The sequence below is a fragment of the Chelmon rostratus genome, chromosome 1 (assembly GCF_017976325.1).
Source record: "Chelmon rostratus isolate fCheRos1 chromosome 1, fCheRos1.pri, whole genome shotgun sequence".
Classification (NCBI taxonomy): domain Eukaryota; kingdom Metazoa; phylum Chordata; class Actinopteri; order Chaetodontiformes; family Chaetodontidae; genus Chelmon; species Chelmon rostratus.
Window position 1 is genome coordinate 27,710,479 of NC_055658.1, and position 12,621 is coordinate 27,723,099.

The 12,621-nt window shown below is 40.3% G+C and overlaps 1 protein-coding gene across 2 annotated transcripts; it reads right to left on the minus strand.

Annotated features, from left to right (window-relative positions):
• Window positions 1-311: 311 nt before the first annotated feature.
• On the minus strand, window positions 312-10,195 carry LOC121604416 (sorting nexin-1-like). Of its 2 annotated transcripts, none has more exons than XM_041933927.1 (15): window positions 10,069-10,195; window positions 9,420-9,567; window positions 8,149-8,282; window positions 7,934-8,000; window positions 7,701-7,744; window positions 7,469-7,610; window positions 7,285-7,363; window positions 6,785-6,860; window positions 6,235-6,348; window positions 4,417-4,510; window positions 4,063-4,268; window positions 3,590-3,733; window positions 2,833-2,913; window positions 1,734-1,805; window positions 312-1,571 (listed from the first exon to the last, which is right to left on the minus strand). In XM_041933927.1, exons 1-15 carry the CDS (start codon window positions 10,186-10,188, stop codon window positions 1,521-1,523), a joined length of 1,572 nt encoding a protein of 523 aa, XP_041789861.1. In that variant the 5' UTR covers window positions 10,189-10,195; the 3' UTR covers window positions 312-1,520. The 2 variants fall into 2 exon arrangements, with proteins under 2 accessions (XP_041789861.1, XP_041789870.1); XM_041933936.1 differs by having other exon boundaries at window positions 10,078-10,188.
• Between the last annotated feature and the right edge of the window lie 2,426 nt (window positions 10,196-12,621).

Sequence of the window (12,621 nt, forward strand, 5' to 3'; positions counted from 1 at the left end):
GTTTAGGTATAACCCGTGGATCCGCTGTCACAAAGGGAGAAGGGTTCGAACAATTTATCTACAGCACGAACAAAACACTGAAGTTCAAGTCTAGTTTTCGACCAACGGCAGCAATTTAAAGTTGACTTTCATGTTTCTGAAAAACACAAAACATGATCACAATCCCAAAAGAGCCTTTTCCATTTTTAAGCCCAGAGGCCTGCTGCTCATAATTCATCCATGAAATGAACTGAAATGGGAAATCCCATCAAACACAAAACAAAGCAAACTAACAAGACAAAAAGACAACAAAACAAACATGAAAATATAGCCCAAAGCTTAACCAATCATATTTATTTTGTACATCTACCTGTTTAGCATTTCCAGGAAAATGTGTGTACTAATGCAAAGTGGTTACAAAAATAAAGCACATTCTTACGTAAATATGACATGATGGTAAAACTACACTTACAAATGCTGAATAAGAAAATAAGGACCATTTCACTTGAATGTCTGTGCCGTTCTGTCATTGTTAAACCAATTTATCCAAAAAAAAAAAAAAGAAAAAAAAAGTATGGTTACTGCTAACATCAGACAGTAGTTGTATGATTCAGTTCAAGTACTGTACATGTGTACATACATGTCAATAGTCGTTTATATGGGCAGTAAACAATCTCTGCAGCACTTCCAAATGAGTTCCTTTGGGCTTCAATCTCTGACACAAGAAATCTAAGTGCTTAAAACTGTTGTGGAAGAAATGGATTAATATAATAAAAATGATTCTGGCAAATATATCATTGTAGAAAATACCAACAAAGCAGTGAAAGCATTTTCTCAGCTTGCACTCGCTGTGACCTTACGTATCTGTTATCATTGTGTAACAGCTCTGACAAGCATGTAACCTTGTCAAATCTGAGTGTTAATATGATTTCTATGATCTAGTATTTATCGTGTCATACACTGTAACAATGTGCTAACACTCCTGGTAAATGACCTCAGTCAGCAATAGTGGTATTTCATTAAAAAAAAAAAAACGTTTCCAACTGTACAATGCATTTTAGTGCATGAAAACATTATCTGACATGCATCCATCAACATAAGCTGTTAGAGACTGGAATGACTTACATACGTCTATCTTCTAATGTAAACTATAGACAATGTTATTCTAGGGCAGTACCTCAGTGTTAACACTTTCACACACTGGCTTAAGCAAGAAACATAAATATACGTACATCCCGCTGACAGACAGCGGGTTTTACAAATACTACGGCCAGGTTAATCTCTGCTGGATTCCTGCTTCATACCATCTTTAAGTCAGGAACATAAACAAGGAATTACGCCAAAGAAATGTTGTGTAAATGCGGCATCTTATCATATCAAAAAAACTGTACAAGATAAGAGAATACGCTATGATTAAAAAGAGGGGGGAAAAAAATGGATGGAAGTTTTTTCTGTGTTTCAAAATTGTCCTCTCAGTTCCTGGTCAAGAGGTAAAGTGTTCAAAAAAGGCAGTTGGGCTCTTTATAAAGTCTCCCTCGTCATTAAGCTATTGCCTTGGCTTCAGGCAGGAACGCCTCCCAAAACTTTATAAGCTGGAAAACAATTAATGAGAAGAATAAAAACAAGTTAATATACGTTGTTACAGTGCACACTCATTTCAATATATCCCTGTTATAATGGCACACTTTGGTGCCCTTGAATTAAGTCAAGTACACTGACTTTATAATCACATTTAGAAATAGTTAAATGATTACCCGTTGCTGAGACTGCAGCATTGCCTCCAAATATTTGATTATCTGGCTCTTGAAGTCCTTGGCTTTTTCTTTCTGAAAAGACAAAAGTCTTGTCACGTCTCGAGCTCTTTGCCAAAGGAAAAGACAGCTGGAGGGACTTCTGGCACATACTTCAAGGTGCACAGAGAAGAAGAACAACCTTATTGAGAGACCAACCTGTTTCGGCTTGTGGCCTTCATCGGGGTCATCATACAACTTATTTAAAAGACAATTTTGAACAGGATGAGAGTAACAGTATGGTCATGCGGTCGAGACGCGAGAGGTGCTTCTAACGACAGATACAGGTGACACCGTATTTGGTGAATGAACAGGAAAGGTTAGTTTTCTTTATAGAAACGTAACCAAAACACACTACAGGCACTATTTTCGAGGCGGCGCAGCAGCCAGATTTTGAGAGTCGGGTATTTTCCTGCCTTCTGAAACTCACTTTGCCCGTCTGTGTGGTGTGTTGGTGCTCAGTGCGGTGCACAGGGTGGAGGAGAGGCACAAACAAGTGGGAGGCTCATTCAAATGAGGCAGCGCAAAGCAAGTTGTTGGTATGTTGGCTGGAAACAGGTCTAGACTCTCCTATTTTCATCCTTATATTTACTATCATTATTAAGTGGGTTTTATTCTCTTTCTTATTTCACATTAATTTTCTATTCCTGTTTTTAAATCCATTCTACATCTTTTCTATTGTGTAATTTTAATTATTATTATTATCATAGACTCTGCACTGAGAGCAGGACCACGTCTGTTTCTGGCACAGCGTCAGTCTGCTGCCAATCTGATGACAGCAGCAAACTGAATACTTGGAGCAAATAAACTAATTAAAATAAACATGTTTAATGTGGTTAAAGCAATTTGCATGCATCTATAAATGAATAAGATCTCACTGTATCTGGTGTACACATGCAGCTGCTTAAGACTATATGAAAAGGCTGCCACAAAGGAACCTCATACAGCTATAACTTCTCTGCTGAACAGTGTAGAAAAAAAAACACACAATAAATCTACTTTGACCCAAAGTTATCGTATGAACACTTCTGATATTTTAGTTATTTTAAGTACATAAACATACCTCAAACCTGAGAACCTCCTTGCGCACAGTCATTCCAACCCTGTCGAAATCTCTCTCGTACTGAGTAACTTTCGCCTCCCACTGAGGACATGAAAGAGGAGGAAAACAAAAACAATTAATGAAGCATTCCTATCTGGATATTTCCCAGCATGTGATATTAAAACATACTCTTTTAAATGGTAAACAAATACACATCAGCTTCTTATTCTGATCCACAGGATGTCCTGATCTGAAATCACAGTAATGTACCTGAAAACATCTAAAAAGAAACAGAAAACTGCTGTTGGAGAAGGTGAGTCTCCATCATCTGTTCATATCCAGCATAAAGGAACTGGACTGAATATGCAACAGGTTGTTTCTATCATTTCAAGGTTTCCATCTAGGGCTGCATGTACGACTATTCTTAAATATCTATTCATTATTTTGCTGTTTAAACATTTGATTGTTTAGGCTATAAAATATCAGAAAATGGTGAAAAATTAATTCTTAAAAAACAGCCCTGTTTCCAATAAAGTTGGGACACTGTGTAAAACATAAATTAAACAGAATGTGATAATTTGCAAATTGTTTTTGACGTTTTTGCAATTAAAAACAGCACAAAGACAATATATTTAATGTTTGACCTCATCAGCTTCATTGATTTTTGTAAACATGTGCTTGTTCTGAATTCGATGCAGCAACACGTTTCTGCGTTACTGTAAAGGCCTTCGGGCTTGGTTCAGTGCTGCAGCAGCTGTGCGCTCACTGTGCCGGTTACCTCAGTGATCTCTTCTTTGGCCTGCTGCAGTTTGTCCGGCTTGTTGGCCCACAGCAGCTTGGCCTCGGCCTCTCTCTTCTTCTGGAGTGTGCTCTGAGCCTCCTGCCATCGCTGCCACGCCCGCATGCGCTGGTCAAAACAGCCCTGTGGACGTCCATTTAAAGAACAAGTGTGCAGGATTCAGTGGCATCTAGTGCTGAGGTTTAAGTACATTTGACCTTCAAGATTAAATGATGGTTGAAAATACTTGCAGAGTTCCATCTAAAGCATTAAAAACTGGCTAAAGTGACAATTTCCAGATTGAATTCAAAACTTGTTGCTCACTACTGTACAGTCACCTTTGTACAAGTGATCCTGCCCTGTGTTTCACTGCATTTTACTGCTCTATACATAAAAATCAATTTAAGTGAATTTGTGTCTTTATTTCAGTCCTGGTTTCAGGACCTACTCGAGCTTTGCTGTGTCTAGCTCACCCGCATAGCACCCAGCAGGCGGATGTAGTCGGCAAGCAGCTCTTCAAAGATGAAGAAGTCGCTGGCTGCCTGCTCCTGATGCAGCTGCTCCACCTTGTCCTCCACCTCTGCCAGCTGGGACAGGGCCCGGGACAGCGCTGTGTTGTCCTCAGAGTTTCCCAACATGGCCATACTTTTGGCGAATACTGCGGTGTTCCCACACAGCTCTGGTTTTGTAGACAGAAAACAAAAAACCTATTCAGTCCACGTGTTTCAACCTAACAGCGTGGGCAGCTGAACTGTAGCCTCTGTCTGTTTCCTCAGTTTAAACAGTTTGATACAGAAGACAAGTCAAGAAAGTCACATGTAGCTCACCCTTCCTGTGATTGACAAGCAAGTCGACCAATGAGTGAAGCTTCCTCAGTTGCTGCTCCTCGTTCTCCACCTCCTGGAACTTGTCCTCAAACCACTGAAAGCCACAGCAAGAAAAGAGCAACGTCAAGAAAAAACACAATCAAACATCCTCATCATGTCTGGAACTGAGGGCCTGTTTGTCTGTTACAATTCCACAATATAATCTCAGATCTAACTATAAAACGTCTTTTATTTGCCCCTGGTCACCTTCTCTTTACAGCCTTTCAAAACAATCATACAAATCAGCAAATAATCACTTCTGCAACTGTAGTAATATTATAATATCTAGAATAGTTTTAGATACAATAAATGGAAATAGTCAAAAATTTGACATTGAAAAATACTCGAAAATATCAATATCAATATACAAATTAAGTTATGAGTAATTATGTTACATCAAAATAATTTCCTCACAGTAGACAATATCTCTCAATCCTACATCTGGACATTCATTGCATCATCATTCAGTCAATCATCACACATTATTCTATAAGTTGGATCAGCCTGATAATGGCCTGGCCCTGATGCACATCTTTCTTTCAGACCTGAGACTGCGAAAAGCTACAGAGGCTAAAAAACTACAGTTAAAGGCCAGCATCTCCCTTATCCTTAAAAAAGGAAAGTGCTCTCATAGTTGTGCCTCGTAGTCCTACTTAACTCTGATCAAAAACTGAGGAGGCTTATCATTCAGCTATCCCAACCCTTTGTCGATCGGGTCAGGGTCTCTTTAAATACTCCAACAGCAGCAGTTCTGACTACTGGTCAGAGATCTGGCAACGCTCCCCTTCGCCGTGGCAACAGACAGGGTGACCCTCTTAGCCTGTTACTCTTTGAGGTTGCTATTAGCCGCTGGCTCAAGCAATAAGGCAGAATGCTGTAATATCTGGTATTCTTGTTGGAGAGAAGGAGCATAAAATTGCCCTTTACGCAGATGACATGCTGATATTTTATCAAGACCACAAACCTCCATTCCCCGCCTGACCCAAGACATTTTAACATTCTGCACTTTCTCAGGGTACAAACAGAATTTAGCAAAGTCTGAGGCCATGCCGCCGGGGTCTCTAATGTCTGTCGCTGCCTTCCGGAGCCCTTTCTTTTCCGATGTACCTCTGGATTTTCACCCTCTGCATTTGTTTGCTTGGGAGTGTATGAAACACGCACATAAGGACAGATGTTAAGAATCAATTTCCCTCCTCTTCTGGATGCCATAAAGCCAAATTTAGATCGCTGCAGCCCCTTACCTCTTTCCTAGTTGGACAGGATTGCTCTCATTACAATGAACTTCCTGCCCAGACTACTCTACCCACCACAAATGATATCATTTTGTTATCAAATAAGGTTATCAAGGTGCTCGAAGGCTGGCTGAGTTCCTTTATCTGGAGCAAAAGGAGGCCTGAAGATGGTAAAACTCCAAATGGCTGGGTCTGATGGGGGCTTAGATGTACCAAATGTGAGACTAAATCAGTAGGCAGCATAGGATGACAGCAGACAGGCTCAAGTGTGACCCAGCCTCAATTTGGTTCAACATTGAATCCTCTTGGTCCAAATGCCCTTTGTGGAATTTGCTGCATGTAAATAACCTGGAGTCTGTCGAGGGCCTCTGTACGAACCTTTTTACACTGAGCCTGGAGGTCCATCTGCTCTTTAGAGGGCTGTGCTCAATTAACATCATACTCTTATTCTGAAGGGCCCAGACTTTCTGCCAGTAATTTTTCCAATTCTATGACAGAAGTTTAACACGTATCTCCATGTGCGGGCCACGTGCAACAGTCTCCTTACAGTGTCAGACTCATTCATCTTGATGGTCATCTTGTTGACAGCATCTGATGCCTTATTGATCATTTTGAGGAAGCCGGCTCCACTCAGCGCCTGTGTGCTCACTGCTCTGGGTAGCTGAAAACACACACACACAAACAAGGGGTCATTACGCAGTTTATTGCTACTAGAAAATCTTTATACAACCTTGTTTCCAAAAATGTTGGCGCATTGTGTAAAATGTAAATAAAAACTGAATGCAATTATTTGCAAACTGTCAAGGATGCTCCTTTCATACCCAATCATGATGCTATCACCTGTTACCAATCAACCTGTTTACCTGTGGAATGTTCCAAACAGGTGTTTTTGGAGCGTTCCACAACTTTCCCAGTCTTTAGTCTTTCAGACTGAGCAGATACTAACAAAAATCAATGAAGGTGCTGAGGTCTGAGATTTAATCTATTGTCTTTGTGCTGTTTTTAATCAAGTTTATGTTAGAACAAGATTCTATTTCATTTGTTTGACACAACATCCCAACTTTTTTGGAATCAGGTTTGTATCTTAAAATACTCACATCTTCTCTCTCCAAGAACTCACGGACGTCAGGATCTTGTAGTAACGATGGGTGAGACACGACTCTCTGAAGATATCTACAAAAAGCACAGCAGCAGCAAGATGAAGTGAATAAGAAGTAAAACTTGTACATAAAACAGGGACATTGGCAGGAGACATCTGCATCTGCACTTTAATAAAAAAACAGCCCTGATATTTAAAGGAATGATAGCTTGTAATGAAAACTGGCCAACTGACATTTTTGGGTCATAAGTGGGATATTTGTTCTTATTTTCTTTCTCCAAAATTACAAATTTTATGAAATTCTCTCCAGATGTTTATTTGTTGCAGGACTTTTGACTGTAATGGGGCCGAACGTATGGACCTAAGCCAGATGTTCTTCTGGCCACTGTGTGTATTGTTAGATCTGTGTGTGTTTGTATTAAACATGCGGGCCCAACATAAATATTACTTCTCATCTTATTGATAGTGTCACTGTCTGAAACATGTATGGATCCTTGCCTCTCCAGAGCTGCTCTTCTTCTCTCCACAAACTCTACTGATGATGGGTCGTCCATTCCCACCTTCACCTTGGTCATTCCTGTTGGTCCAAATGACACATGACATGTCACAAAAACCGAAACAAAAACACAGTGACTTAAACTTACAGACTTCGAAAAGAAGAGAGACCCAGACGGGCACCCACCTACGACGCTTTTCTCGGGCGGTGGTGGAATGATGCAGCCGTGGAGCGACTGCTTGACCGACAGCTTCTCATAGAGACCCAGGAAGTCACTGTAACGCCTCCTCACAGTGAAGGCTTTGCTCCTGAACATGGGCAGGGACGTCTGAAAGTAGAGACGGTGCACTGATAAGACACAGAACTGCAGACAAATCACACACAAACTAAATGTATGAACAGAAGCTTTACTACAGACCCTGGTGGACACTTTGTAGGCCACATATGCATTCATGCCGTCTCCTAGAGGACAGAAACATTGGAGACACATTAAAGATAAGAATTAATACGATTTTAGCCTGAAACTAATGTGTCAGCGCATTGAAAAAAAATTTGGTTGCTAAAATAAGCAACGCAATAAGCAGTGTTCTAATTCTACAGCTACAACTAGCATACAAACCGTATGATAGTTTTATGAATAAAGACACTGACCGACTTTCTCTGGGTTGGTGACTGCAACATCCACATCGAAACTATCCTTGGCCTCTTCCTCCTCCAGCTGCGGTTAACAACAAGAACACACCTGTGAACACTTGAATGCAACACACGGACAGCTTGCCGATGACAGAGCAGTCATTACAAAAGCATGCATGCAACTGATTGTTCCTAACAGTTCCTGGCAAGCTCCGCTCGGGCGCGGCCCGTACCTGCTCCAAGGAGGTGGGCTGCACGGCTGCAGGGCTCTGAGCGAACGAGGAGGCAGGACGGAGGCCAGAGGAGGTGGAGAGCTGCTTCCGATCAGAGCTGCCGGGCTTGTCTGTGCTCAGCTCCGCATGTGCCTCTGGGGGAAGAAGAGACTTTTGATTAATGCTTGCCTCTCTTGATCCAGAAGGAAAAGAAAAACAGAGAACTCGTGTGTACATCAGACAGGATCAAACACACGATGTCTTACAATGGCTGCACACCTGATTTGTCCCGACAGGCACTGGTGCTTTGGCAATTATTAACTCACTGTAGAAAGTCACAGCTTTTATGTACAGGTAAATGCATTTAACAACATTACAACATTATTATTGATAAATGATCTACATGAGCTTTTTTTAATTCACTCACTACATACAGATCGACGCACAATGCTATCTCACAAAACTTCATTTCAACCTTTTTTAATCCTCTGTAAATGTGCGTGGGACTTGTGTGTTTTATCCCTTTAAATTACTGGATTAATCGAGGATAAAAGTAATCTGTAGTTGCACCTCCACTCCAAACACAAGCTGAGACAACATCGTCTGTTTAGTGTTGAGTTTTGCCCAGTGGTGGAAGAAGCACTCAGATCTTTTACTTAAGAAAAAGCAGCGACACTACAGTGTAAAAATACAGTTACAAATAAAGATCCTGCATTCAAAAGAACATCAGTATTAGCGTCAACAAACACTTCATGTACAGTTGCAGTACTCTTCATACTGGATGACCCATTTCAGAATGATGTACATTATACCACTGGATTGACTGGTGATGCATTCAGGTGTGACAGCAGTGATGTTGCAGCTGCTAAAATGAGGCAAATTACAACAACTTTTATATAATGCCGAGTAGTTTCATCCATTATAATTTATTTTTTAGAATTTGTGGTTTTTATATTTTGTATTAATAAACTGAATCTGCAAAGTGCAAACTACTTCTGTCAAGTAAATGTAGCGGAGTAGAGGTAGACAGCAGCATAAAATGGAAATATTCAAGTACCTAAAAATTGTACTCAAGTACAGTGCTTAAGTAAATATATTTAGTTACATTACTGAATACGCCTCATGACGAGTGAACTGAACTTGATGTGTTAAATTAGTGGAATTCCCCTTTAAGATCCGCATTAAAACTGTGACCAAGGCTTAGAATAAACCCTCTCACAACAATTATTTCCTGTGCAGCTAAAACTTAACGTGATGAGATGGAGAGCAACCGGAAGAAAAGGTGTCCTAACCAGCGAACAGGTCGCTGTCATCATCAGAGTGAACTCCGTTGGATCTGGCAGGTGTGCTGCTGGCCTCCTCCTCACTGAACAGGTCTGGAGGCTCCTCGCTGTCCCGGTCCGGCTGAGAAACTCTTCGACTCACGGCCGCGGGGTTACTCTGCAGACAGGAAGGACACAAGCTTTCACTGAGCCACAGAGACCGTTAGGACACACTGAAGAGGAGGAGAGGGGACTTATCTAGTCTCATGACCGTTATAACGTTTTTACAGATACAGATTAGCGGGAAGAAGACGATGGCGGGGAAATATAAATAACGCACGAGCAGCTCAACCGGACATCTTTAAATTAACACTTAAGCACCAGGGCAGGCCGACAAAGACCAAGTAAGCACTGTTAAATTTTAACAGACTTTGACTGAGTCAAAATACAAAATGCGCGCTGAAAAGCAACCTCGGTTGAGTTTACGAATCAATTTCGTCGCTTTTACACCAAAATCTGACAACATTTCTCGCCTCCCTGTCAGTGGCTCCCAGTTATTCTGGATGCCATGAATGCAGGTCAGATCAGATAAAGAGGCAGACTTACTGGCTCGTTCACTTCATGCAGATAAAACCGCCACAAACAGGTTATAATTCGCAAGGGTGAGCGATGGACATACGTTACTGACAAAGATGTCCTCGCCCTCGTCGCTGTCTCCGTCTGCCATGTCAGACAGTCCCGCTCCTGGCTCCTCTGTTGCTGGGAAAGGAGGAGGATTCCGATCTGAGCTGGCCGCCATATTCCGTGTTGTGAGAAGGACTGACGTAGGCGGAAGTAGAAAGAGCGAGGAAAGTGAACGCCAGCGGCTGCAGCGACACCTGCTGGACACCGAGCAACAGGACAAAGGCACTATAATTTTACAGGCTGTTTGCAACATTTTTAAGCCTTAAAACATTTTAAAAATAAGGACAACTGCTTTTAAACTGCCTGCTAAGGGTCTGAGACATACTTTTCTTAAAAGCGTGTTATCAATACTAGCACATTGTTCTTTCCAACATGTCTTATCTGTATTATTATTATTGGGTATTTTATTCCATTTTATGTTTGCATTATTTTTTAACTGTCATCATTGCAGCCCTGAAATTTAATTCTGATTCAACTGTGTTAAACGCTCGTGTTCTATAAGTGAATGTTATTATTATTATCACTATTATTGGACTCATGGCCTCAATATTTCTAGAGTCCTAGCTTCGGGCTTTGTTCATAGCATCTAAGTACATTTACTCAAAGTATAATTTTGAGATACTTGTGTTTTATATCACCTCTACACCCTACATGAAAATGTTGGACTCTTTTCTTAAAACTAAATTACTGACTTGGTAAAGCTCAGGTTTGTGGTAATGTTTATATGGCTAATTGAAAATGCGTTTGGTAATTATTAGTCTGGTTCCAGACCTTCAAATCACCACATCTCAGGTTTGTTCAGTGATACAAATGAATGAGTGAAAGAAATCTGGGTCACACTTAATCTTAAGGTATACATATTGACCATGAACTAGTTGCCTATTAATGTGCATATTAGTATCATATTAGCTCTTTATTAGTCATTATCAAGCACTTATTAATGTCTTATTCTGCGTGAGTTTTCCCTCAAAAACCTCCTAATTCCAGTTTACTGAGTAAGTAAAGGAAGTTGTTGAACATTGCCCACATCTCAGTTTTTCTCAAATAGAAATAGTGATGATAATGAAGGGAGACAAAATGGCAATTCAGTCTCATTACCAGGCAAGGTGTGTTACACAATCTAGTTCAATAATCCATTACAAAGGTCCTGTGTTAGGGATCTTAAGGCCGTTGTTAGTGGTGGTGTCGTATTGAATCTCATCACACCGAGAAACGTTTGTAATGTTCTGTTCTCTCTTTTGTAGAAAGACAAAACGGTTGATGCATCTTAATGCAGCCCAACACAACACAGCCACTATCTGTGACAACAGAAGTGAGGTATGATATGCTACACACAGACAGGATTTATTGGATTTCTTTATTGGATTAAATTGCTTTGTAGCAGCTAAAATTGGTAATTCAGTGTCTATTCCTAGTAGATATATTAAAGAGGTAATATATATATATATATATATATATATATATATATACACACACACCTCTTTCTCACACCATTGATCTCCCCATGACCCCTCAGATTTATCTGGTGGCCCTCTGGATGGGCCCGACCCATCGGACTAAAACACCAAACTATACATTATGAGTTAAAACTGGCTCCACCTCGACAGCTACAACAGTAAAATGCTGCTAACACACTGATGCAGCAGTAATAGCATTTGAATGATGGCGTATATAATAATGTTTCGGTCTCGTGGTGCAAAATTTCTGCGGAAAAGTACTTTTAACTACATTTTCTGATGAATATTTGTGTTTTTACTTAGATTGGATTTGAGACTTTAGATGCAGGACCATTAAGCGATGAGTATTTCTTGCACCGCTGCCTATAAAGTCACTACTGCACATAAAGCACATTTCTGTAAACTGGCCTGTCAACAGTGGTTTAAAATTTTATTGTCAAACTTTTCTGTAATAATCGTTGACTATCACTTATTGATATATGTACATAATATCTTTAACTGTGTACACCTACTTGGATCTTTCCTTTATGTCATTTCTTTGGTCTGTTTCTTCTGCTGCTCTAACACCATTAAGCAAATCAGCAAACTCTCCTTACTCAAATCTCTAAGTTTGGGGTCATCATTGTTTTTCAGGTGAGGTAATAAGGTCTTATTTATCATTTGAATCATGCAGGTACAGACATGTATAGGTGGGTTTATGGTTGTTTGACTATTTCCTTATTATAAATTTGCTGCAAATCCAGAGAATGAGGAAGATGATTAATCAAGGATTAATTTAACTAAACTATGTGTTAATCCAAGTCCTTAAAAGATAGATAATATATTATATCTACTTCTGCAGCAAATGTATGTCATTGAGTTGGACAGTCAGTTTCTCTGCAACTTACCAGAAGACACTGGGACAGTCGGAAGAGTTTCTCTGAATCTACAAGCGCCTTCATCTGGATGATTTACAGTTTATTCTTCTCCTTGACGATAACTCAACAGAATGCTTGAAAGAAGCTGATCTACTGCTGAGCAGGGCGTCAGATTTACATTTTATATGTAAATGTTCCCAGTCGTTGAGCCCAAAAAGCAGTAAGAGTCACCTG

Excerpts from the sequence above, each read along its gene's own strand:
- LOC121604416 (XM_041933927.1), bottom strand. The coding sequence starts at position 10,188 with ATGGCGGCCAGCTCAGATCGGAATCCTCCTCCTTTCCCAGCAACAGAG. Across the intron at positions 7,745-7,933 it reads CACCAACCCAGAGAAAGTCG|GAGACGGCATGAATGCATAT; the intron begins GTCAGTGTCTTT and ends TCTGTCCTCTAG. Across the intron at positions 1,572-1,733 it reads TGCTGCAGTCTCAGCAACGG|CTTATAAAGTTTTGGGAGGC; the intron begins GTAATCATTTAA and ends ATTGTTTTCCAG.